At 48.1% G+C, this 25,554-nt stretch overlaps 1 protein-coding gene across 2 annotated transcripts; it reads left to right on the forward strand.

The window, feature by feature from the left end:
- Positions 1–3,080: 3,080 nt before the first annotated feature.
- On the forward strand, positions 3,081–24,361 carry PCK2 (phosphoenolpyruvate carboxykinase 2, mitochondrial). 2 transcript variants are annotated; one of them, XM_054992716.1, is made up of 10 exons: positions 3,081–3,152; positions 8,260–8,505; positions 8,965–9,149; positions 9,954–10,157; positions 11,855–12,045; positions 15,353–15,515; positions 17,183–17,401; positions 18,308–18,445; positions 18,532–18,627; positions 20,897–24,361. In XM_054992716.1, exons 1-10 carry the CDS (start codon positions 3,124–3,126, stop codon positions 21,349–21,351), a joined length of 1,926 nt encoding a protein of 641 aa, XP_054848691.1. In that variant the 5' UTR covers positions 3,081–3,123; the 3' UTR covers positions 21,352–24,361. The 2 variants fall into 2 exon arrangements, with proteins under 2 accessions (XP_054848691.1, XP_054848692.1); XM_054992717.1 differs by having other exon boundaries at positions 11,858–12,045.
- Positions 24,362–25,554: the final 1,193 nt, after the last annotated feature.

A 25,554-nucleotide genomic window follows, 5' to 3' on the forward strand; every position in this document is an offset into this window, starting at 1 on the left:
TAAATAAAGAAATCCTTATGTTGGATGTTAGTTATCTATATATTTATAAAGCTGTTCCTCTATAATCCTCTGTAAACTCGTTCACCCCTTGCTCTTCCGTCATGGGCCCATTGTCTCGCTGGTCCGTTTTCTGCTTCTGATGTATTTAAATAAAGTGTTATAATTTCTCTCAATGTTTTCAGCAATCTGCTCCTTGTATTTTGTTTCTACCCACCGTATCATCCCTGTACATGTGATTTGCCAGACATTCACGTGTACATTCACATGTGCTTCAGTTTGTAAGAAAGAGCTGACACACGTTCACTTTATGAATGCAACCGGGAACCAGTCCCAGGATAAATGTGGCATCTAAACGGCACATTCGGCTGTACATAGGTTGACTGCAATTGAGAATTACTCAATGCAAACACACACAAAAATTAAGCGTAATCTGTACACAGATTGCATAATAGTAAAGAGTCCAGTAGCACCTTTAAGACTAACCAACTTTATTGTAGCATAAGCTTTCGAGAACCACAGCTCTCTTCGTCAGATGCAATAAAGTTGGTTAGCCTTAAAGGTGCAACTGGACTATTTACTATTTTGCAACTACAGACTAAAGTGGCTAACTCCTCTGGATCTACGACAGATTGTATAGGCGCTCATTGCAACTTGTGAACTGGGCTAGAGTCTGTACTTCTTCATGGCCACCTCATTTGTCTTTGATGGCTTTCTTTATTTTGCTCTGGAACCACCAGGTCTTAGATAGCAACTCTATGAGAGCAGTTCGTAAGGACTTATTTAAACCAATTCAGAACACATCCCCTGATGCCTACGTCTGCATGCTAGAGGAATTAAGCCTACTGGCATTGTCTCAGTCCAACAACCCAGCCTGAAACCACACTGAAAAGGGACCAGTGCAGATGAATTATCCAAAGAGTTGGTCCACCACTGCTCTCTCAAACATTGGCTTCCCAGTTGCCTGCCAATAGTGGGCAATCTCCCAGGGGTTTGCCCCATTACCTGCTGGTGGCCACTGGCAGGCAACCCAGGCAAGGGCGCACCGGGCATGCTCCCGGTGGGGTGTGACTGAAGTGGCGTCGCACAGCCGTGGTGTACTCTTGCAGTGCACTGAAGCTGATTTGGGCCCCAAATGGGCCAGAATTAGCACCGCATGAAAGGCAGGAGCACACCCATGGCTGGCGTGATGACATCACTTCCCGGAAGTGATGCCATCACACAAGCACCAGGAGCACACATGCACTTTGCGCGTGTGCAAAAAAGAACACAAACAAGGCACAAGCTAAGTGCCAGGTCCCCTGCTCCCACCAGGAGGGTATACAGACCTGGCAACCCTAAATACCTTGCCCAGGAATGCAAATTAGAGACAAAATTGGGCGCACAATTTTTCTGTAGTGATTTTTTTTTAAGTAGCAGGTTGATCATCACCTGTTTGAGTTGGCAATGGGAGATACGATGAGTCAGTGAGTGAGTTATGATGGGCTCCAAGGGCTCACCAATGTACTCATTACATGATTTCAACAGCCAGGGAGGGCAGGGATCCAAGGCTCAAGCGGTGGTTGCATAAATCCCAAGATGCTGTCAACATCCATCATGCTTATTGGGTTGAAATGGTCCATAAACAGACCAGACAATGCATTAGACGTATCTCCGGCCTGATCTATGATACGACCAGCATCCAAGTCAGAACGCACTGGAGAGATTTTATCGGGGTGGACTTTGCAAAAGCGTCACAACTGATTTCCTGCTCCTGAGACAATAGAGGCGTAGATTAGGAGTCAGCAGATGCCGAGAGATCTCAAACAGCTGGGACGGTTGTGAACTAAATGATGCAATCGTGGCCAAAAAAATAAAACACCTCTTTGTTGTGGTAACATTCAAGGTACATAAATGCTGAACTTCAAAGCAGGGAGTGCAACCAGTGCAACAAGCGTGGCGTAGTGGTTAGCGGGTCGGATTAGGATCTGGGAGGGCCGAGTTCGAATCCCCGCTCTGCCATGGAAGCTCGCTGGGTGACCTGGGCTAGCCAGGGGCGGGCCTCTCAGTCTAATCGACCTCAGAGGGTTGCTGTGAAAATAAAATGGAGGAGAGTGATGCAAACCACTGAAGGGTCCCCCCACTAGGGAAAAAGGTGAGATTAGGGATTTTAGGTGCCCGCTGGTGGAGGGCAGTCTCTGGGCAGTTCACCTTCTTGCCTGACCGGTGGAAGGTTTTGGGCAGCCAGAGATCGCCCGCCACTGGCAGTCACCCCGGGAACATGTGAAGCACTCACGCTCCCCAGGGGGGCATGACATCACTTCCTGAAGTGACATCATCACGCTGGCCACAGGCCTGCTCCTGCACTTCATTGGAGCCAATTTTGGCCCCAAACAGGCCAGAATTAGCCCCACGCAAAGCACGGGAGAGACCTCAGCAGGGTATAATGCCACAGAACCCACCCTTCCAAGCAGCCATCTTCTCCAGGGGAACTGATCTGAGTGGCCTGGAGATCAGCTGCAGTTCCGGGAGATCTCCAGACACCACCTGGAGGTTGGCAACCCTACGTCAGAGCAGACTGTTCCATTACATACATACAGTTAAAAGACCACATTCTGTGCATGCTCAGAGTCAATGCTTTGTATAACTCCAGAGCTGCCCCTGTGAGGGACGTGGCCACGGGTGAAGAGCCGCCCAATGGGCGTGGCTGGGGGACAAGGGGCGGGGCTACGAGGCCCCAGGTCCTCCCCCCGCTTGCGCCCTGAGCCGGCAGCCTTCCCCTCCCCTGTCACAAGGCGCTTTGCACATGCTCAGAGGCCCCGCGCTCCTCCTGATTGCGGGGCAAGCCACTTGCGGAGCCTTGCCCGCTTGGCGGCGCGCCCTGCAGCCGAGGCGCCCGGCCGCCGCCGCCTCCCTCCGGCCCCGGCAAGAGCAGGCGGCTCTTACATCATGCCTGCAACGCGGGGCGGGGACCGGCGGCCGGAGGAGGCGGCCAGGGGCGGGCCAGGGGCCTGCCGGCAGCAGCCTATGCGCGGCCCGAGCCGCCGCTCCCTCCGCCCCGGGGGCCGCGCAGGGCTGCGCGCCGCCCCTCCCGGCCTCTTAAAGGCCGCTCCCGGACGCCGGGGTCCATCCTGAGCGGGGGACAGGATGCCGGCGCCCTACACGCGGATCCTGGGGTGAGCAGCGCCGCCCTGCCCCTGCGCCCGCTTCTGCCCTCCTTTGCGCCGCGCATCCCGCAGGTGCACCGTCCGCCCCTTAAACGAATGGCGATACGAACGGCTTAACGAATGGCTAGCCGTTGGCTCCCCCTCCTCGCCTTCGAATCAGGGCGCTTGGAGGAGGAGGAGGAGGAGGAGGAGGAGGAGGAGTGGCACGAGGGGCTCTGCCTGGGGGGAAGGGGCTTCCCTGCCCTCTAAGCCGCCCCCGCTACTTTCCCTTAATCGTTTTCGGAACTTGCTTAAAACGAGCCCTCCTCGTTGCAATCCGGGGGGAGGTGGGGGGCTTCCTGCCCCATGCGAAGCAGCCCCTCCGATGCCTCCCCCAAAGCCCTTCCCGAGCCCTTGCGCCCCGCCCCCCCGCCCCGAGAGTTCCTTGGTGATCAATATTTGGCTCCAGCCCTGTTGTGCCTTAAAGACCAGCTCGCTTTCCAGGCTTCGAGGGTCAAAGCTCCCTTCTGGCCATCCTCCGGGCATGGATTAGGGGGCGCCGGGGGTGGGGGCGGGAGGTCGTTGTGAATGTCCTGCATCGTGCAGGGGCTTGGACTGGATGGGCCTGGAGGTCGCTTCCAACCCCACGATTTTATGATTCCCCAGCAGACTAACACTCAAAATATCAGCCTGCCGTCGCTGTTCCTTTCCTCTGCCTTCTCAGCTGCCCCTCTCCTACCCTCTGCACTTCTCCCAACTGCCTTCATTCATTCATTTTCTCTTTCCCTCCTTCCTCTGTCTTCAGTGTTGCTTTACCAGAATTTGCTCTGCTGTGCGGCTGTGTGAATGCCCTGGGGAGGGCCAGAAAGTGGAGCAGGGAGTGCTTTGGGCTGGGATCAAAGGGGCCTTTGGGGGAACACCCGGGCGGGTGCGAGTCTCCCAGGGCCTGCTTCCTCCTCCTGCTCTCCCTCCACGTCACCTGCACCCTCCTCCCTGGGGACTAACCCCCCCTCCTCTGCAACCTTTCACCCGCAAGAGGAAACGGCAGCCCTCAGCCGGTTCACGGCTCTGCCTTGTTTACCCTCGACTTTATTTCCTTGGCAGTTTCCCCAGGACAGATAAACAGGATCACGGATAATCGAGGTCCCAAAGAGGAAGTAGAAAGGCAGAGGAGTTAGCTGTGTTAGTCTGCAGTAGCAAAACAGTGAAGAGTCCAGTAGCACCTTTAAGACGAACCAACTTTATTGTGGCATAAGCTTTCGAGAGCCACAGCTCTCTTTGTCAGATGCATGGTCAGCTTTTGAGAGCCACAGCTCTCTTCGTCAGATGCATGACGTTGGAATAGTTATTTTTGAACACGGGAGTCTACAGCTCACTTCTGCTGCTGACTCACTGTGGCACCCATGCCCACAGATGATTGCTCAACTCGTTTTCCAACTGTAAAACTGGAATAACTGTGGCCTGCCTTCCAGGGTTGTTGTCCTGCATTGGCCTCTGAGCTAGTTTGTGGCATTGGGTGCGAGTTCCCTGTACAATGGAAATTATAGTGATTGATATCTCAGAGTTGTGGAGTAGGCACAATGTTTTTAAAAATGCACTAATGTTATGTTTTTGCAAATTAAAGATGCTAGTGTGATGTAGTGGCTAGAGAGGCAAAATAGGATCTAGGAGGCCCAGGTTTGAATCCCCGCTCTGCTAGGGAAGCTGTCCGGGTGACCTTAGGCCTGTCACTCTCAGCCTAACTTACCTCAGAGGTCCAGAGGAGTTAGCCGTGTTAGTCTGTAGTAGCAAAATAGTAAAGAGTACAGTAGCACCTTTAAGATGAGCCAACTTTATTGCAGCATAAGCTTTTGAGAACCACAGCTCTCTTCGTCAGATGCATCGTCAGCTTTCGAGAACCACAGCTGTCTTCGTCAGATGCATGGATGCATCTGATGAAGTGAGCTGTGGTTCTCAAAAGCTGACGATGCCTCTGATGAAGAGAGCTGTGGTTTTTGAAAGCTGACAGTGCATCTGACGAAGAGAGCGATTTTGCTACTTCAGAGGTTGTTGTGAGAATTAAAAAGGAGGCAAGGGGAACAATGTTGTAAGTCACTTTGCACACACACACCCCCCGGGGAAGAAAAGGAGTGTAAATTAAATAAAAGAATGATTGGAGTATGAATCTTCCTAAATCATCTGTGAGGCAGATGGTTGATGTGTGTTTGTTCTAAGCATTTACATCCTGCAATTCAAACTGGCTCCCGGGACTCCTACCCACATATTAAAATTGCTATAAAACATAATTCCAAGTGCACATAAACTTTTTATTCCCATTTTAGATGAGGAACTCAGACCGGGAGACAGCTTGCACCCAGAGCAGCTGATTCAGTCAGTGGGAAAGGCAGAATCCTCTACAGCAGGCGAAGTGGGCTCCAGAAAGGGCTTCTAAGAGTTTTTCTACGTGAGATGTCTTTCACAAGGATGCTCAAATGCAATGTTAGCCGGGAAGCGTAGTTTAAAAAGACAGAGCCAAAGAATCTGTCCGTTTCACCTCTCTACATGAAGGTAGTTTTAAAAAGTTAGAGCTGGCAAAGATCACCCCTCAGAGGGTTTGTTAATTTCATCTTCTCCTCTGGTAAGGCTCTGTCAATTTCACCTCCCCTTTGGGGAAGCGAAGATGAAATTAACAAACCCTCTGAGGAGCGATCTCCGCCAGCTCTGTCGTTTGAAACTGTGCTTCCCGGCTAACATTGCATCTCCCTATACTTGAGCGTCCGCGTGTAAGATGTTCTGTGTCGTCACAGAGAATTAGTTGTTTGCAAAGAGGACGCATGGCTGGAGGACAGACCCACTCTCATCTCAGAGGAGGGCAGGCCTGTGAGTTTGGGTAGAAAGAAGGAGCTTCCGCTAAAAGGCTTGACTTTTTTTAAAAAAAATAAGAATTCTCCCTTGGAGCAGCAGGAAAATCCTGAGTGGAAGCCCTGGTGCAGGGCTGCGTGCCTGTCTGGGAACAACACGTTCCCTTATCCCAGCTGTGCCCCCAGGGGTTGACCAGACCTCCCTTCCTCCCTCAACTGGGGTGAAGGTCCGCACAATGTGGCAGTCCCTTGTACTTTACTCTGCTGCCTGAAGCCGGCCTAATGTTGCCTCACTCCGTCCTGGGCAGTCAGCCAATCCCAGGCCGTGAGGGGAGAAGTGAACTCTCACCTTCCCCAAATCTAGTGTGCAAGGGTCAGGGCAGTACATGCACACACAGGCACAAACAGCCAAGGCCTGGACTCGGCAATCCAAGGGCGGTGGTGGGGAGCTGGGGTGGTACAAGAGGTCAGCTTAGAATGCCCCACCAGGGCTTTACTTTGTGGTGTGCTCCTCTCATGCTCAAATTCACAAATGTGCGCTGGAAAGGGATTGTGTGTGTGCATGCACAGCAAAACTGTGGGCCAGAGTCTGCATGTGTCACCAATAGACTTTAAGCACGGGATGGGCATTGGTGTGCAGCATTTGTGAATCTGGGTACGAGAGGAGCACACCAGAAAGTGTGCTTGACTGTGGAAGGACTCGTGCAAGAACTGATGTGCCTAGGCAGGCACCAGCTGGTGCAAGCAGGAGTGCCAAAGCATGCTGCGACATGCTTTAAAATCTATGTGCATGTTTCCCATCACTTGCACAGGCAACTAGCTGAAAAAGGCCCTTTGAGTGGCAGCATCGACACTCTCAAATAAGTATCCCTCCATCAGTGATGTATGCTTTGCACATCAGAGGTATGGGTGCTTTATCTGTATGTGGGTGCTATGCTGTGGGGGCAATGCCAATTAGTTTGTTTAGATGGATGAATTCTAGTGTGTGGTTCATTCATTGTGGAGTTAAGTTCCATCCTCCTCACAGTCTCTGTGGTTTTAGAGGTTCCCATCTCTGTGGTTTAACCTTCATCCAGAACAGATCAAGATGGGTAGCCATGTTAGTCTGTCTGTAGCAGCAGAAAAGAGCAAGAGTCCAGTAGCACCTATAATTTTGTTGGTCTCATAGCTGCTACTGGACTCTTGCTCTTTTCTACTTCGTCTAGAAGGATGTAGTTTATCCAAGCATGTGGCTATGGGTGGAACTGTATGGGAATGAGCCAGTGCAAACACGTAGCTTGGAAAGGGGACACTGATGCTTGTGCCATCCTTAAAAGTGCCCGCAGGTGTCTGCTTTCCTGTACATTCTCGCCTACTCGTGGAATATGTGCATGCTTTTGGATGGGCATGCTTTTGGATGCTCTTTGGACAGAACCACAGAGCTCTACGCAGAGTGCTCAAAATCATGCTCTTATTTTATGCTTACAGAGGCATAAGCAGCCACTCACGCATATTTTTGTAAAGCCTTTTTACATGGTTGTCAAAAGTTTTTCTGCTCCTCTGTGCGCTCAGAGAAGCACATTTATGTATCTAATTGCTTTGTAAGGCTCTCACGCTGACATTCCCAGTCAGGAATATGTAGGTGCCGTGACTTCGATACATTCTGATCAGAGTCCAGTGGCACCTTAGAGACCAGCAAGATTTTCAGAGTGTAAACTTTTGAGACTCAGAGCGCTCTTCTTTAGACTTTGGTACACTCTGCCTCTTGTACATCTTTGCAGCCAGTTTGGTGTAGTGGTTAAGAGTGCGGGACTCTAATCTGGAGAGCCGGGTTTGAGTCCTCCACTTGAAGCCAGCAGGGTGACCTTGGGCTAGTCACAGTTCTCTGGACCTCTCTCAGTCCCACCCACCTCACAGGGTGATTGTTGTGGGGATAATAATGGCATAGTTTGTAAACCGCTCTGAGTGGGCGTTAAGTTGTCCTGAAGGGCGGCATATAAATCGAATGTTGTTGTTGTTATCTTCTGCCATAGGCCCAGATCCTCCTGCAAGTTTGCGTACTCGCTTGTGTGTATTTTGCTTTACTTTGTCAGCTATGGGTGGGCTCCCCTGCTTCTAGACTTGATTTTATGGACTTGTGCAAGATTTACACACTTTAGTGGATGAAAGTAGCAGTATAGAGAAGTGGACGTGGTGTGTGAGGTGTAGCTGATCAGAGGTGACTCGGCTAGTTTCTTTCTGCCCCATCCCTTCCATACTCTTCTGCCTACATGAATGGAATCCCGGTCTCATCCTTTCTCCCTCCTCCTCCCTTGCAGTCTGGGCGCTTCCTCTCTCAAGTGCTGGTCTGCAGCCCCAGTCCGCTGGGCTCATGCTCCACGAGTGATACATGGAGATCTCGGTAAACTTTCGGGGAAAGTACAAGAGTTTGTGGACCATGGGGTACGGCTCTGCCAACCGGAGAACATCCACATCTGTGATGGGACCGAAAAGGAGAATGGCAAAATCTTAAATTATCTGGAGTCAGAAGGCATGATAAAACCCCTGACCAAATACGAGAATTGGTAAGCACCTCCGCAGGCTGAATGAGGGCGGTGTAGCAAGAGCATGCAACATCACTGCTTAGTTCTCATGGCCCCTTCTTACACGCCCAGGGTAATGCTGATCACCGCCTTGGGGGCAGGCAGCAATTTTCCCCAAGCCAGTTTGGCTAGGGATCCTGAGGGGGTTTTGCCATCTTCTGGGCATGGAGTAGGGGGTCACTGGGGGTGTGTGGGGAGGAGGTAGTTGTGAATTTCCTGCATTTTGCAGAGGGTTTGACTAGATGACCTAGGAGGTCCCTTCCAACCCTATGATTCTAACAGAGAACATAACCTGCAGTGCCTCTCGGGAGTGCTGTAGGGAGGCATCTGCTGGTGTACATTTGCATTGCACCCTGTACCATAGTGCACTCAGCCTGGGGAACGTCACCCCCAAACACATAGGCATAACAAGAATCCCACACTTGCTTTTCCTTCCCGTAGCTGGCTGGCCAAGACCGATCCGAAGGATGTGGCCCGTGTGGAGAGTCGGACGGTCATTGTGACCGAGAACCAGAGGGATACAATACCCATCCCTGCGCCCGGAGTCAAAGGGCAACTGGGCAATTGGATGAACCCCAAAGCGTTTCAGGAGGCAATAGATGACCGGTTCCCCAGCTGTATGAAAGGTAAAAAGGAGACCGCTCAGGGAGGCAGAGAACATAATATGAGTCCTCGTACATCTAGGGTGCATTCCAATCAGGAGCCCGGTTTGGGGGGATTAGGCAAAAGCCATGGGGAATAAAATGGTGGTGGAGAGTGCCCTCAAGTCATGGCTGACTTATGGCGACCCCTGGTGAGATTTTCATGCCAAGAGACTAAAATAGGTGGTTTGCCATTGCCTGCCTCCGCAACCCTGGTCTTTGCTGGGGGTCTCCCATTCAATTATTAACCAAAGCTGCCCCTGCTTAGCTTCTGAGATCTGATGAGATCAGGCTCACCTGGGCTATCCAGGTCAGGGAAGGGAATGAGAAAATGAGCCTAATTCTTGAGAGCTGCTGTAGCACAGTGGTTAAGTGGTTCAGTTGTGAATCGGTACTCTGCTGTTTCGAATCCCACTACTTCCATAAGTTTAGTAGGTGGCCTTGGGTAAGCCACTCCTCTCAGCCCCTGCTCCCCAGCTGTATTGTGGGGATAATAATAACACTAACTTGTTCACTGCTGTGGGTGAGACACTAATCTGTCTAGAAGAGCGGTATATAAGGGCAGTTGTTATTGTTATTATGTGACTTGTAGTCATCTGTCCTTCTATTTCTTTACACCCTTCCCTGTTTATATCCCTGTATCAGCTCATCGATTCAAATTATCCCTCCCTCCCTAATAATTAACCCATCTTTGTCCATTTTTGAAACCGTCCATCCATGCCCATTTGTACTCCTGCCTGCATTTTCCCCTCCATCGTGGCCCGTTATCTGTTCCATATTCTCTCGTAGGCCGTACCATGTACGTCATCCCTTACAGCATGGGGCCCATCGGCTCGCCCCTGTCCAAGATCGGGATCCAGCTCACAGACTCGGCCTATGTGGTTGCCAGCATGCGCATCATGACCCGCATGGGTGCCGCCGTCCTCCGCAATCTGGGCGATGGGGAGTTTGTCAAGTGCTTGCATTCCGTGGGGCGGCCTCTTCCTCTGGAAGGTAAGTGGCACCCTGTGCCTTGAGTGCGTCTCCTTATTGGGAACAAAGATCTGGCCGCTGGTTACATCTAGATTAGATTACTGCAATGTGCTGTATGTGGGGCTGCTGTGGTTGGAAGCTTCCGTTGGTGCAGAATCCTACAGCAAAGATGTTGACTGGGATGGGTGGTAGGGGCCGTACTGTGCCAGTCTTGACTCATCCACTGGCTCCCGATCGGTTTCTGGGCACAGTTTGCGTACTGGTGTTGATCTTTAAAGCCCTACATGGCTTGGGACCAGTATATCTGAAGGACTGCCTACTCCCTTACAAACCGACCCAATTGCTATGGTCATCTTCCAAGGCGTTGCTTTGGGTGTCTCTTCCCTCTGAGATTAAGTGGGTGGCAATCTGGCAGAGGGCCTTCTTGGTTGTGGCACCAAAACTCCGGAGCTCTCTTCCCAGAGAGACTCACCGGTCCCCTTCTGTTGCTGTCTTTTGACAGTGGTTAAAGACTTGGGATCCAGAGGAGTTAGCCATGTTAGTCTGTAGTTGCAAAATAGTAAAGAGTTCAGTAGCACTTTTAAGACTAACCAACTTTATTGTAGCCTAAGTTTTCAAGATGCATCTGACGAAGAGAGCTGTGGTTCTCAAAAGCTGACAATGTATCTGATGAAGAGAGCTGTGGTTCTCAAAAGCTGATGATGCATCTGACGAAGAGAACTGTGGTGCTCAAAAGCTGACAATGTATCTGACGAAGAGAGCTGTGGTTCTCAAAAGCTGATGATGCATCTGACGAAGAGAACTGTGGTTCTCGAAAGCTTATGCTACAATAAAGTTGGTTAGTCTTAAAGGTGCGACTGGACTCTTATTATTTTGTCTGGCATTCCTTCAGTGATTCCTCCTTCCAACCTATGTGTGTAATTGTTTTTATGTTTATGTATGTGTTAGCTTGGATTCAGTTGTTCAAAGGGTTTGTGTAGTTTGGTTTTAAGATTTTTAAAGATGTGTTATTATGTCTGTTGTTAATTCGTTAGCCACCTTGGTGGCCCCAATCAGAGCAGAAAGGCGTCGTATAAATTTTGTTAATAAATAAGCCTAATGTTTCAGCTGCTGGTTGCTTCTCCAAGTTTTGTGATTTGCCAGCCATGGTGAATAATAACTTTAAGTGACAAGGCCTGGATTGATCATCTTGCTGGCAGAGGAGTGGGCCTCAATATCCTGGAAATTATCTGAGAGTTGCTCAGTGCAAGAAAAGAAGATGTGATATGATTGTGGACTTCCATGTGCATAAACCAATAGCTAATTGCATGGAGATCTGAGGCTATCGTACTTTGGTCACATCATGAGAAGACAAGGTTCTCTGGAAAAGTCAATAATGCTAGGAAACGTGAGAGGCAGTAGGAAAAGAGGAAGAACTAAAATGAGATGGCTTGACTCAGTCAAAGAAGTCAATTTTCAGGATCTGAGCAAGTCTTTTAATGTTTTGGAGGTCTTTCCTTCATAGGGTCTGCATAGATCGAAGGTGGCTTGATGGCACACACAATTGCATGGAGAAGCATACCAGTCTCTCTCTATATATTTAATTCCTTAATTTCCTAAAATAGGAGTCAGGGCACTTCTCATTGTAAATTCCATTTGCTTAGCGGTTTTTGTGAGCTCTCCGGATGATGTATTGTGTTGATGGCTATTTCCCTTTCCCTTTGCCTCTTCCATCTAAGAAGGAGAGCTGGTGAATAACTGGCCTTGTAACCCGGAGAAGACCTTAATCGGACATGTCCCGGAACGGCGTGAGATTGTCTCCTTCGGCAGCGGCTACGGAGGCAACTCCCTCCTGGGCAAAAAATGCTTCGCTCTCCGTATTGCCTCTTGCATTGCCAAAGACGAGGGCTGGCTTGCTGAACACATGCTGGTAAGAGGAGCTCAAGGGGAGGGTATCGAAGTGGGAAAGAGCAGGAGTGAACGTTCCTGGTGCTGTGGAGAGTGGCTGGCAGCTTGGAACCAGCGGTGCTCAGCAGCCACTGTGATGGTTGCCCGTTTGCTCCTGCCGCGGGGCTGCTGGCCAGAATCGAGCAGCTTGAACTGGACTGTCAGCAGAGTGTGTAGAAGTGATGTCTGAGCACATCGGCGTCATGGCTGGAGGCCACATCAGAGGCAAGCTGCCTTAGAGTTGCTGCCAGAAGCACAGGCTGTTGGGACATCTTTAATGTCCCAGGCTGTCCCTGGAGAGAAGGGGTGGGATAAGGGGGAGGGTGAGCATTGGATCCCATCCAGCGGCCAGTTTCTAACCACAGCTTCAGGTGTAACAGGAGCTGCTTGCTCGTATCTTCACCACCACCTCTTTGGAGAGCAGGCTATCTGCAGGCTCTGAGGACAGATCCTGTGGCTGATCTTAAGCTCAGCCCTGCTAGGGAGACGGAAGGGAGTCTAGCGCTCTGCAGCGAGGGGTTCGGGGAGAAAGAATGACGGTGAGAGGAAGAGAAGTTGATAGCTGGAATGGCCGGTGGGAGGCCAAAGGACAGTGAGTGTTTACACTGCCTCTCCAGGGATATTTAGCGAGCAAATATTAATTGGTTAATGAGTGACTGAGGGCTGCTGAAATCCTAAATGGCGAGGATGAGTCTGACGCACAAAGTGGGACGGGGAGGAGTGGATGAACGTGCAAGATCTCCCGTCGGGACCCAGAGGCCGTTGGCCCCTGCGGAGGGACATGCAGAGAGCAAAGGGCTGCGGTTGAAATCCTGAGGCCGTGGGCTTGTCTGCAAAGCGTTGTGGGGTAGCTTGCACAGGCTATGGTGGTTTTCGAGCACAGAAGTGTTAACAGTGGGGTGGGGTGGGCTTGAAAGCCCTGTGGGCAGTTTTGGCCAGTCGCTGTTTATATATACAGAGAGGGGCTGATGGGCAATTTGGAACTGCTGCATTGAAAACAATGATGAGTCGATTGTTTTCTCCCCCAGTAAAATTCTCAAAAGATGGACCGTTTAGAGTTCTTTTTGTATAACCTCTGTTGCAAGATACAGGCCGTTTCCACACGTCTTAAAAATAACACTACATTCACCGAACGCCGGCGGCTTCTTCGTGCAATTTCGGACATCACTGTTTCCAAAACGGATTCAGGCAGTTATGATTCGTTTTTCACAGAGGTCATTTCGTAGAAAAAGAGCTGGAGGAACTTATTAGCATAACTCATTAGCATATGTCACACCCCTTGACATCACCGGAAGTGTGTAGTTAGCATAACTGATTTGTATATGCCACACCCCCTGACATCACCTATCCTGGCTGTTTTGGACCCAATCCTGGCCATTCAGGGCCGAAATTGAGCCCAAAATGGCAAAAAGGGGCTGAAAATGGCTGAAAAGTGGTCCAAAATGGTCAGGATCAGGCCACTGCTGAGTGGGAGAGTGATCCACCACCCATCAGGGGCCTGATCCAGGCTGTTTCGGCCCCAATCCAGGCTGAAACAGGCCCAAAATGGCTGAGAGTCAAGTGGGCGGGGCCACCTGACATGTGACCTCTTTGGGGAACTACTAGAACTGCGTTCCCCCTCAAAATTAGCTCTGTTTTTTTGTGGCACCATTCAGTGAGTGTGGCGTTATTTTTAAGACGTGTGGAAACGGCCACAGCCATGTTATGTTAGAATAATAGGTGTGGCAAAAGGACTTCGTGCGGTGTGGTAATTTCAGATTTCATTGTGAAGCCACGATTTCTGCCTTTCTTAGCAGGATCCCTGTCTGGTTAAACAGCTTCCCTGTTTTCAGAAATGCAGCAGTTGAAGGGTTAACTCTCGTGGCCTCTCCCTGGTGGACCCAAGTGGCGTGGAGAATTTCTGGCTGTCCCGCAGTTGTTGAAGGCAGAGAGACAAAAGGGTCAGGGCAGAAAAAATGTGGAAAAGCACCTCTTAAGAATTTCCCATAGGTTTTACGCCCCAAATATTTTTCATTGCAAAGAGCCAACTGCCCACCCGCTTTCTAGAATACACTCGGCGTTCTTAAAAGAAGGCAATAATTGAAATGCTTGTCGTGCATCTATTGGTCGTTTATTCCTGTGGAGAGTATGATTTTAAATATTTAATTATTTCTTAAAAAAAAAAAGTATGAGCGGAGTTAATTTCTAGGACTGTAGCCCAGCCAAACCAATCTTGATTACTAAATAATTAGAAGAAGTATATGCCGCCTCTTCCCAAAGCTATTCATGGCGTCTCGCAAAACAAAAGAATCCAAAATCGTAAAAACACAAAATCATTAAAAGGATAAAGACCGAATCTGCTGTGGGAAGCTTGGAATGTTGAGAGTTAATTTTATAGTAAGAAGGTGGGAGGGGGGAAATGGAGCTTGTAGAATCGTGGAGCCACTTATTTAATCAACTGAAAGATTTCCAATAGATTAATCTGATTGTTAACTGACTAAACACTGCCGCCCTAATCATTTCATTTTTGGAAAGGCAAACAGATACTGTTTGGAATGCAAAACGCTGCTCTGTGTGCTTGGGAAGAATTTTGGCTGGCTTCGGTTTGCAAAGGACTGTGTGGTGTGATAGGCCAAAGTTTGCCTGCGAAGCGTTGTGGGATGTTTTCCTGGTTTCATGCATCTGACGAAGAGAGCTGTGTCTCTCAAAAGCTGACCATGCATCTGACGAAGAGAGCTGTGGCTCTCAAAAGCTGACCATGCATCTGACGAAGAGAGCTGTGGCTCTCGAAAGCTTATGCTACAATAAAGTTGGTTAGTCTTAAAGGTGCTACTGGACTCTTTTCGATTTTGCTACTACAGACTAACACGGCTACCTCCTCTGGATTCCTGGTATAAATCTGTTTTTGACGGTGAATTTAGTATTGGTTGCGAAGCGTTATCGGTCCCTGGAAGAAGCGGGCTGCATTTGCCTAACTTTTTGAAAATGAAATTTTAGCCATATGGGCTCATTTGGGTCAGGGCCATGTGAGGAGCAGAGACGGGGTTTTATCTGTCCATCCATTTATGGTTTTGCCTATCAAAACTGCCCTGTCTGACATGTTCCTATTAGCCTTGAACAGGGCTTTTTTTCTGGGGAAAGAGGTGGTGGAACTCAGGACTGCACAATGACGTCACTTTGGGTCAGCTGGAACAAGGGGGGAGTTTTTTAAAGTTTAAATCGCTCTCGGTGAAAATGGTCACATGGCTGGTGGCCCCGCCCCCTGATCTCCAGACAGAGGGGAGTTTAGATGTTCTCATGTTCTTTTTCAGATCTTGGGGATCACAAACCCAGAGGGGAAGAAGAAGTACGTGGCCGCAGCCTTCCCCAGCGCTTGTGGAAAGACCAACATGGCTATGATGAATCCCACGCTGCCTGGCTGGAGAGTGGAGTGTGTGGGAGATGACATTGCCTGGATGAAGTTTGACAGTGAAGGTGAACTTGTGGGGTTAGTTTTGGGTGGGGGAAAAAAGAGCTGGCAGGTGTAGCACGGCCTCCCCGGGACGTTCCTCTGTGTGTCATGTTTTTATCTCGCCCGTCCTCCAAAGGGCTCACAATGGCCTTTGTGATTCTCCCCTCACAACAACCCTGCGAGGTTAGGGTGGCTGAGTGAGGCCACTTCATGGCAGAGGGGAGGTCTGACCCCTGGTCCTAATCTGATGATCTAATCGCCATGCCACACTCGCTATGTTCCTGTGACAGCAACCTGCCATGCAGAAATTCACCAGGTGAAGCTTTTTCCCTTGCTTGATCTGTACCAAGAAAAGCTTACCTTCCTTGTTTCTGGAAATGCTCCTCCTGGAAAAAAGAAGATGGCAAGAGGGGGAGGAAGCTACAATATTGACAGTTTTAAAACATATAATAACAACAACAGCAACAACAACAACATTCGATTTATATACCTCCCTTCAGGACAATTTAATGCCCACTCAGAGCGGTTTACAAAGTATGTCATTATTATCCCCACAACAAAACACCCTGTGAGGTGGGTGGGGCTGAGAGAGCTCTGAGAGAGCTGTGACTACCCCAAGGTCACCCAGCTGGCTTCAAGTGGAGGAGTGGGGAATCGAACCCGGCTCTCCAGATTAGAGTCCCGTGCTCTTAACCACTACACCAAACTGGCTGTCCAGTTATATACAGTTGTGCTGTTTTCTCTGTCCCCAGAGACTTCGTTTGGGGAGGGGAGCCAGCCTAGTGTAATGGCTAGAGAGATGGACTAGAATAAGAGACGAGTTCAAAACCCTGCTCATTGGGTGACCTTGGGCCAGTCACACACTTTATCTCAGTGAGGATAAAATGGAGGAGGGGGAGAATGATATAAACCGCTTTGGGTCCCCCATTGGGGAGAAAGGCGTAGTGCTATAGCATGGTGGTGAAGTGGTTGGGCTGCGAATCAGCCCTCTGCTGGTTCGAATCCCACTACAGCCATGAGCCACACTTCTCAGCTCCAGCTGTATTGTGGGGATAATAATACACTGACTTTGTTCACTGCTCTAAGTAGGGCACTAATCTGTCTAGAAGAGCAGAATATAAGTGCTGCTGTTGTTGTTCTTTATTATAAATAATAATAATAATAATATAATAACATTCGATTTATATACCGCCCTTCAGGACAACTTAATGCCCACTCAGAGCGGTTTACAAAGTGTTATTATTATGTTGAAAATGAAATCTTGCCCTCAAGTCATAATTGACTTATGGCAATTCTTGGTGAGGTTTTCATGGCAAGAGATAGCAGAGGTGGTTTGCTGTTGTCTGGTTCTGCAACCCTGGTCTTTTTGGGAGGTCTCCCATCCACGTACTAACCACGGCTGACTGCTTAGCTTCTGAAATCTGATGAGATCAGGCTCACCTGGGCTATCCAGGTCAGAGTACAAATGAAGTTAACATAAAACATTTTCTGATGTCATCCACCTTTGGGACAGGGTGGCTCCTCCAGTTCCAAAAAAGGGAAATAAAGGGTTTGGTTGGAGTCTTGTCCAAGGAGTAGGAGATAAGGGCAGCAGAACCCTTTCTGGGGGAATGAAGGATCTGGCAGTTGAGCGGGAGCTGCTCACAAGAGAGCCTGCTCACAAATCTCCTCCCCCTCCTATATCCTGCAGGGCGTTTGCGGGCCATCAATCCCGAAAACGGCTTTTTTGGAGTGGCCCCAGGAACATCCACCAAAACTAACCCCAACGCCATGCACACGATCCAACGGAACACCATTTTCACCAATGTTGCCGAGACCAGCGAGGGGGGAGTTTACTGGGAAGGCATTGACCAAATGATCCCGGCGGGGGTGACCATCAGCACCTGGCAGGGGAAGCCCTGGAAACCCGGTAAGTATTTGGACCTGGTTGCAAAGCACTCTGGGTAACTATGCAGAGCATTGTGGGATATTGGAGGAGACTGCGGACACTGTTGAACTCTTGTACAGGTGAAACTAACGCTTGTTGTGGGGAGAGGAGGGAGTGCTTTTATATTTGGCTGAAGAAGGATGATTATTTACTCCACCTATTCAAAATGTTTAATAAAATCCTCTTTTCTGGATGCTGTTGGAACATGCATGGAGCATTTAATTTGGAATAATAACTCCTAAGACAACAGTGTTCCATGTTATCAGCAAGATGCTAAGGACTCTGGAGTTGGCCTTGGTATATGGCAGAGTTTTAATTTTGAGGCTTTCACATGCTTTGAATCTTTGCCTATTCTCCCCCCCCCCCACACACCCCACATCCTTTACTGGGTACTTGGGCATCCATAGGAGCTGGGGCTTAGCCCCGATCTGGATTTTAATAGCAAGACTAGGCCCGGGGCAGATGAGAAGTTTTACAAAGGTAGGGGCAGAGTTTTTTTCCAGCGGGAACGTGGTGGAACAAAGTTCCAGCACCTCTTGAAAATACTTGGCAATAGTGCATGAAAATAATATGATTTCAAAGAATCCTGTGTGTTTCTTCCTCATTTCCCTCTTGAGAGTTCCGCCACCTCTTTTCCCAGGAAAAAAAACCCTGGGTAGGGGTATCTCTGATCATGTGCAGAGTGCTTTTCTGTTGCCATTGAGTGATTACTGTGAGCTTCCACTTGCTAACTATTTGTACAAAGGGATTCTGTAGCAGAAGACGCGTCTTCTGGGAGATGTTTGACTTCATCATCCACCATTCCCAGAAATTAGAGACTGTAGAGCTCCTGTGGAAGTTCTTCTTCGGAGCGTGGTGACCTGAACTCTCCCTTCTCTCTCTCTCCAGGTGACAAAGAAGCTGCTGCCCACCCCAATTCCCGTTTTTGTGCTCCAGCCCGCCAGTGCCCAATCATGGACCCGGACTGGGAATCTCCGCAGGGTGTCCCTATTGATGCCCTTATCTTTGGGGGCAGGAGACCTGTGGGTAAGCCCCCGGCCTTGTGTCTCTCCTCCTAGATTCTGGTGGTCATAGCACATCCACGGGGTTACCTTCTTGAATGTCCCCCACAGGAGTGCCCTTGGTGTACGAGGCCTTCAACTGGCGCCATGGAGTCTTCGTGGGCAGTGCTATGAGATCCGAGTCCACTGCAGCCGCTGAACACAAAGGTGGGTTTTCTTGCGGGGTTTCTCTCTTACATCGGGAGATTGCTTCTCTTCTGTGCGGCTGAGCTTGGGGAAGAGCCACCGACTAGAGTTGGCAGTAGGGTGGGGGAGACCTTCATGTCTGGCCATAGATGGCTTCAGAGGCAGATAGGTGGCCATGAGGGGCACATGATACAAGCAGGGAATAGCAACAACAACATTCGATTTATTTACCACCCTTCAGGACAACTTAACACCCACTCAGAGTGGTTTACAAATCTATTATTATCCCCACAACAATCACCCTGTGAGGTGAGTTGGGGCTGAGAGAGCTCCGGAGAGCTGTGACGGACCCAAGGTCACCTAGTTGGCTTCAAGAGGAGGAATGGGGAATCGAACCCGGTTCTCCAGATTAGAGTCCCATCACTCTTAACCATCACACCAAACTGGCTCTCTAACTGGAATCTAACAGGAGAGGCAAGACTCTGGGGAAAGCACACAGAGGCTAACGGCAAGGCTAAGGCCGGTCAAGTTAGCCTCTCCCAGTGCTGCAAGACCATATTTATTCAGGAAATTTCAGTGCTGCCCCTCCTGAGACCTGGTCAAGGGATCTCACAAAGTTAAATGTCATAAAATCATGAAAGCAATCAACGAGCATAAAAACCGCATAAAACATTTAGCAGCCTAAAAATGGTATCTGTAAAATGTGCTGGAAGCAAACTGTAAAAACAATTCAGAAGGCAAAAGCCCTCAGTTAAAATAAATGTTTTAGTATGGTGGCCTGAGGTGATGAGACATTTATTTATAGTCCACCTCTCTCACAAGGTGGATTACACAGTATGAGATTAGTAGAGTCAGCATCAAGGACATTTCCATAAACAATGCCATAGGGTAAATAAATGCAAGTTTACAAAGACGTAGCATTAGCAAGAATCTGATACAGAGTTGAAGAAATGCTGAAACAGCATAAGCAATTCTAGGGCTGACATTAAACAACACGAAGCACAGGTAGCTCATAGAAGCACATATTTAAAGCAACAGATAGTATGTAAGGCAACATAGTGGTGAAGTCTTAGCAAAGCATCTGAGACCCCCTCCCTATAATGCAGCCCCCCTATCTTGATGGATAGAGCATTCCAGAGGCAAGACGCTGTGATTAAAAAGGTCCTGTCTCTGGTTATGACCTGCCTCGCCCTCTGAACAGACAGCAGGACTTGTGAAGAGGGTGGCTAACAGTGGGTTCAGGGCTGGCGCCAGAGTTTCTGGCGCCTGCGGCCACTCGTGCGCTCGCGTGCAGAGCGCATGTGCACGCCACTGACTGCGTGATGACGTCATCGTGCCCTTCGGATTGTGTTTACAAACTGATGGGTAAACAGTGTAGATTATTTTTCCCCCAACAGGGATGGAACAGTCCCACAGTAGCCTGACTGCTGCATTTTGGACCAACTGAAGCCTGTCAGGCTGTGGATGACAGGATATGGCAGATAGATCCCTGGACCATTGCAGCAGACACAGGTTCTTGGTCAAATGGCTTTTATTCAGAAATCAGATCATTTCCATATATATGTCCATAGGACTACTTAGAAGCAAGGTAGGCATCTAGGCAGCAAGAGTGAAAGTTGATAGGAATTACATCATGTGAGAGAGACTTCTCTTTTAACATTTAAGTCTGTTCTTTTCCCCCCTCCCAATCCTAAACAAGGTTTTGGCGCTCTCCTGGTGTGAGAATGTTCCACATATTTGCGATATCAAAGTGGGTCACTAAGAAGCAAGACATAGCAAAGGCTGAGAGTACAAGGTCATAAACACTGGAAGCTGTTACAGTCCATCAGATAAACGCCTGTGGAAGCCTGTAAGAGAAATAGTTATAACCAAGGCTTTTTTTCAGGGGGCAGGGGAACGGAGTTCTGGAACCTCTTGAAAATGGTCACATGGCCGGTGGCCCCACCCCCTGATCTCCAGACAGAGGGGAGTTGAGATCGCCCTCAGCGGCACGGAGGGCAATCTCAACTCCCCTCTGTCTGGAGATCAGGGGTGGGGCCACCAGCCATGTGATCATTTTCGCCAAGGGCAACCCACTGAGTTCCACCACCTCTTTTCCCAGAAAAAAAGCCCTGGTTATAACACTGGTAAAATGACATTGAGTTACAGCAGGATACAGTGGTTCAGCACAGAAGGATCGTTCACATTGGCACGGATGGGGCTCAGACATGACAAAGCCTGATGCTTGTGCACTCATGTTTAACACGTACTCATCTCTCTCCCTTCTGTTTCCTCCTCCCCCCATGTCCAGGCAAGGTCATCATGCACGATCCCTTTGCCATGCGCCCTTTCTTCGGTTACAACTTCGGCCGCTACCTGACACACTGGTTGAGCATGGAAGGGAGAAAGGGTGTCCGACTTCCCAAGATCTTCCACGTCAATTGGTTCCGGAAGGATGCTGAGGGGAACTTCTTATGGCCAGGCTTTGGGGAGAACTCTCGGGTCCTAGACTGGATCTGTCGGCGTGTCGATGGAGAGGATAGCGCCCAGGAAACGCCCATCGGGTATGTCCCCAAAGATGGCGCCCTAGACCTGACAGGCCTCAAGAAAGTGGACTATCAGGAGCTATTCTCATTGCCTAAAGAGTTCTGGCAACAAGAAGCGCGTGAAGTGAGGCAATACCTGACAGAGCAAGTCAACGAGGATCTTCCCAAGGAAGTGATGAAGGAACTGGAGGGCTTGGAAGACCGTGTAAAGAAGATGTGAGGGACCTAGAAAAAAAAGAAGAAATTTGACCAAAGACACGTCTCCTGCATCTCCAGAAGGGAAAGGGAGGAGATGTCAGGGAGTTTGTTTACAGAATTCCCTTCCCCACCTCTTGCCAGCAATGCCTCTGTGACCATCAGGATTCGGCCATCTTGTTTCTATGGTTGTGAGGCAGCCCTCTTTCTACCTAGGCACCATGAGCCAGACATACTGTTTCCTAGCTTTATCTAGGGTTACCGACCTCAGGGCGGGGTCTGGAGTTCTTCCAGAATTACAGCTGAACTCCAGAGTACAGAGATCAGTCCTTTTCAAGGAAATGGCAGCTTTGCAGGACAGCCTCTGTCGCATCACATCCCCGCTAAGCTCTCTTCCCTCCCCAAACTCTGCCCCCAAATCTTCAGGAATTTCCCAAGCCGGCGTTGACAACACTAGCTACGTCAGGTTTATTCCCTTCATCTTGATCTGTCCCTTGTGTGTTGGTTCTCTTTCATTCGTTTCATGTCTGCTTTAGGGGCCTTTCTATTTGAGTGTGTGTTTTTAAGGCTTTCCCAGACTGTCTTTTCCCCTCTAGAGAAAGTCTTTGCTTTCTAAATCACTTGCGGAGAGCAAGGCTATTCTCCTGGATGCTCTCAACCTATCACAATTTTAGCATATAGAAATATAGAGTCAGTTAGCTGTGATGCGGATAATTAACGACGATCAGTTAAGGTCTTCAAAATAGGCAGAATTGGCATAACCAAATCCCAGTACCAGCTTTCCCTTTTTGTATTGTAATTCAACTGAATTGCTGGTGGTAGTCTCTAACTTCTAGTCCTGTTGCTAACTCCACCTCGCCCTTATATTTGCATAGCCCCTTCCTCTATTTTTTCTTAACCAGAAATTGAATGTAATAATTGTGTACCGTATGGAGAAGGCTTCCCTCAGCAACCATTCTAAAATATTTATCAACCTACAAGTGCCGGCAAAAAATTCCAGTGCTTGTCCCTGGCTCTTAAGTCTTCATTTTTTGGAATCCAGGGCCGTGCCCGTTTCCACACGTCTTACCTGCCTGTGGAACATCGTGCGAAAGACCCAGAAAACAGCATCTTCCTGGTGCGACTTCGCGCGAGAAGACACTGTCTTCCGGGTCTTTTGCTCGACGTTCCGCAGGCAGGTAAGACGTGTGGAAACGGCCCTTGTTACATCTCTTTTATGCTTCTTTGAACTCACCATTACCCGAAACCAGCATTTAAGTTCTAAAGTAGTTTTTAACGTCATTCATTCTTTTCCAGACCAATCAGGTACATCGCATCCCTTGATCGATTTTATGATTCATAAATTCAGTAAAACCGGAGGAAGCTAGTGATCCTCTTCTATGTCTGGTGATAAATTTGCTCGGCAGAAACCCACCAGAAGCATAGCCAATTGCAGTTTTGAGTCTGTGTTTGCGGAATTTGTGCCTCATACAGTCAGCTGATCAGTCGAAGTTGTGATGGAGAAGACCTTGTCCCGCTAAGGACAATTCTATTGCCTTCCCCTAAAATATCTGAAGTGTAATGCTTGAAATTCACTACTCAACTAGAACTTGAATCCTCTCCGTGTTCTATTGCTTACCTCTGCCTGTTCTTCCATGACATCATGGCAGTTCATCCCAGTTCTGATTATTAGGTCCAATAAGACAACGTCTAGCTTTGTCTTCAGAATAACATTCACTCTATAGACAAAAATCTTGCTTCGCGTTTATCTGTTCCAGTCTGCTTGTCAAATCTGCCAAGCAGATGCGAGGCATTAAAGATTCTTTGCAAAGAAGTCAGCTGACTATCAAATCATTTTGAGAAAACTAATTGCGCTGTTAAAATGAATGGCATTATAAACCTACTTGTTAGTTCTAACAATAGAGTAAGGCAGGGCTAGAGGGACGGATCTGGATTGAGAAGACTTTGAAATCATTCTCTGCATGGCTTTACATAATCCACTCTTACGCTCCCCTGTGTCAAAGGATAAATGAGATAACAGCATATATCCTTGATATACCAAAATACACTGTGGGGATAATAATTATTCCATGTCCTTGGTTCTGTGTTTGAACACATTGTTCTATAATTCAGTCATCAAGCTTTATCAGACCTTCCTTTCTCAACATTTAAAATAGCCATGAACATGTCATGACATCACAGCAGCTCAACCAATGGCTTGAAAACTCTCACAAGATACAGGAAAGCGACAGGCTGTTTTTAGCCTACTACACAAAACAAAGCTTCAAGCTACTGGAGGAATTAGTTACATGGTGCGCTCCCCCTGCAAAAAACCACCAAATTATCCACATGGTTCTGTTACGGGTTGCCCTACTCATATGCCTAAGCCCTAATTTTCATGGTGAAGACAACTGGCAGTTGGTTTTCTACCTTTCCAACATTCTTTATTGGGGTGGCTGCTCAACATTGTATCCTAATTTTTCCAACTTTCCCAGTCCCTGCATCTTTGGATTCCAACCAACAGATTTTTTTTTCTTCCTCTATTTTCTAACAAAGTTTGTGCTCGGGTATGAGCTTTTGTGAGTCTTTTTGTTAGTCTTATAAGTGTTACTGGACTCTTGCTCTTCTCTGCTGCTACAGAGAGACTAACATGGCTACCCATCTTGATTTGTTTTCTAAGCTCCTCTAATTTGCATAAATGTCAAAAAGTTAGCATATGCAAACAATCAATGGTTTTATACTTTTCTTCCACCCTTCCCTCCGCCAACAAGCGTGGCAGTTTTTCAGGGTTGGATGGAACGTGAGCAAACGTAGGCTTAGTGGGAAGCAGAGAAGGGGAATAAAGGGGCAATACGAGGAAAGCTTTTACTTACATTTTTAAAGGTGGGATTCAATTAGGACCAAGAGAGCAGGTAGAAAGAAACCCAGACTGAGAACTAAACATTTGGCTGCAATTTAATTCAGGTTGTCTCGTTTTTAAACAGAACATGTATTTTTTATTAATGACCAACATTAATGACAATAAAACTATAAAGCAATAAAAGCTCTGAACTTTATGAAGTTGTGGCATGTAGAGGTTTGTTCCTTGGTAAGAACAACCGGGTACATTCACGCTGGATTTGGAAATTTTTGCGGGCTTCCCCACAACATTGCCTTTCAGCTGTTTTGAAAAACGGCTGTCAGATTTCTCCCATGGATCGCTGGGTTTGTAGTTGGGTGTGGAGCCTTCTCAAAGTACATGACATGAGGAACATGAGGAAAAAACCTGTGAGTATGAAATCACTTTGAGATGGTTGTGTAAATACATCTTAAGAGTGTTCACATGGGGAGTAGCAGAGATTCTTTGTGATCTTGAAAAGGGGGATATATGGAAGGAAGCTCACTAGATCCTTATATTATTTCCATGCCCAATTGACTTTCTGATCATCGGCCACACTGGCTCTCCAAGGGGTACCTGGAGGAGTGAATAGGTTTGGGTGCAGACAGTAATCGAAGAAGAAGTAGTGGGGGGCACCAAGGCAAAATAAAGGGGGGGGGGAAGGGCAATTGGTGCAAAGGGAAGATTTTAAAGAATTGTATACCCCTACGTGTTTCGCATACAGCGTTGGGGCTCTACCAATTAAAACAAAATATAAAATAATAATTCGTACATCATCTCAGAAGTTAATAAAACATATGAATAACATACAGGAGACAGAGCATGTACAGAGTGCAATTCATGATAAATACTTGGTATCTACATAATTGGACTAACCTTAACATACACTACATATTTCATGCTCACAAACATTTTCCGTTTAAATAGTATATGAATAAACATTTCAAAACCTTACGGACCTTTTTTAGTGTATTTTAATAACAACAACAACAACAATAACTGCGCTTATATACCACACCTAGACAGATTAGTGTGTCACCTGGAGTGGTGAACAAGTTAGTGTTATTATTAACTAGTTTCATGTAGTGGTTAAGAGCACAGGAGTCTAATCTGGAGAACTGGATTTGATTCTCCACTGCTCCGCTTGAAGCCAGCTGGGTGACCTTGGGTCAGTCGCAGCTCTCTCAGAGCTCTCTCAGCCCCACCCATCTCACAGGGTGTTTATTTATTTACGTCATTTATAGTCTGCCTTTCTCACTGAGACTCAAGACAGATTACACAGTATGAGGTTAATACAATCAGTATCAAGTAAGTACATTTCAATACAATACCATAAGGTAAACATATACAAGTTTAAAGACATAGCATTAG

Source organism: Eublepharis macularius, chromosome 12, assembly GCF_028583425.1.
Source record: "Eublepharis macularius isolate TG4126 chromosome 12, MPM_Emac_v1.0, whole genome shotgun sequence".
Lineage (NCBI taxonomy): Eukaryota > Metazoa > Chordata > Lepidosauria > Squamata > Eublepharidae > Eublepharis > Eublepharis macularius.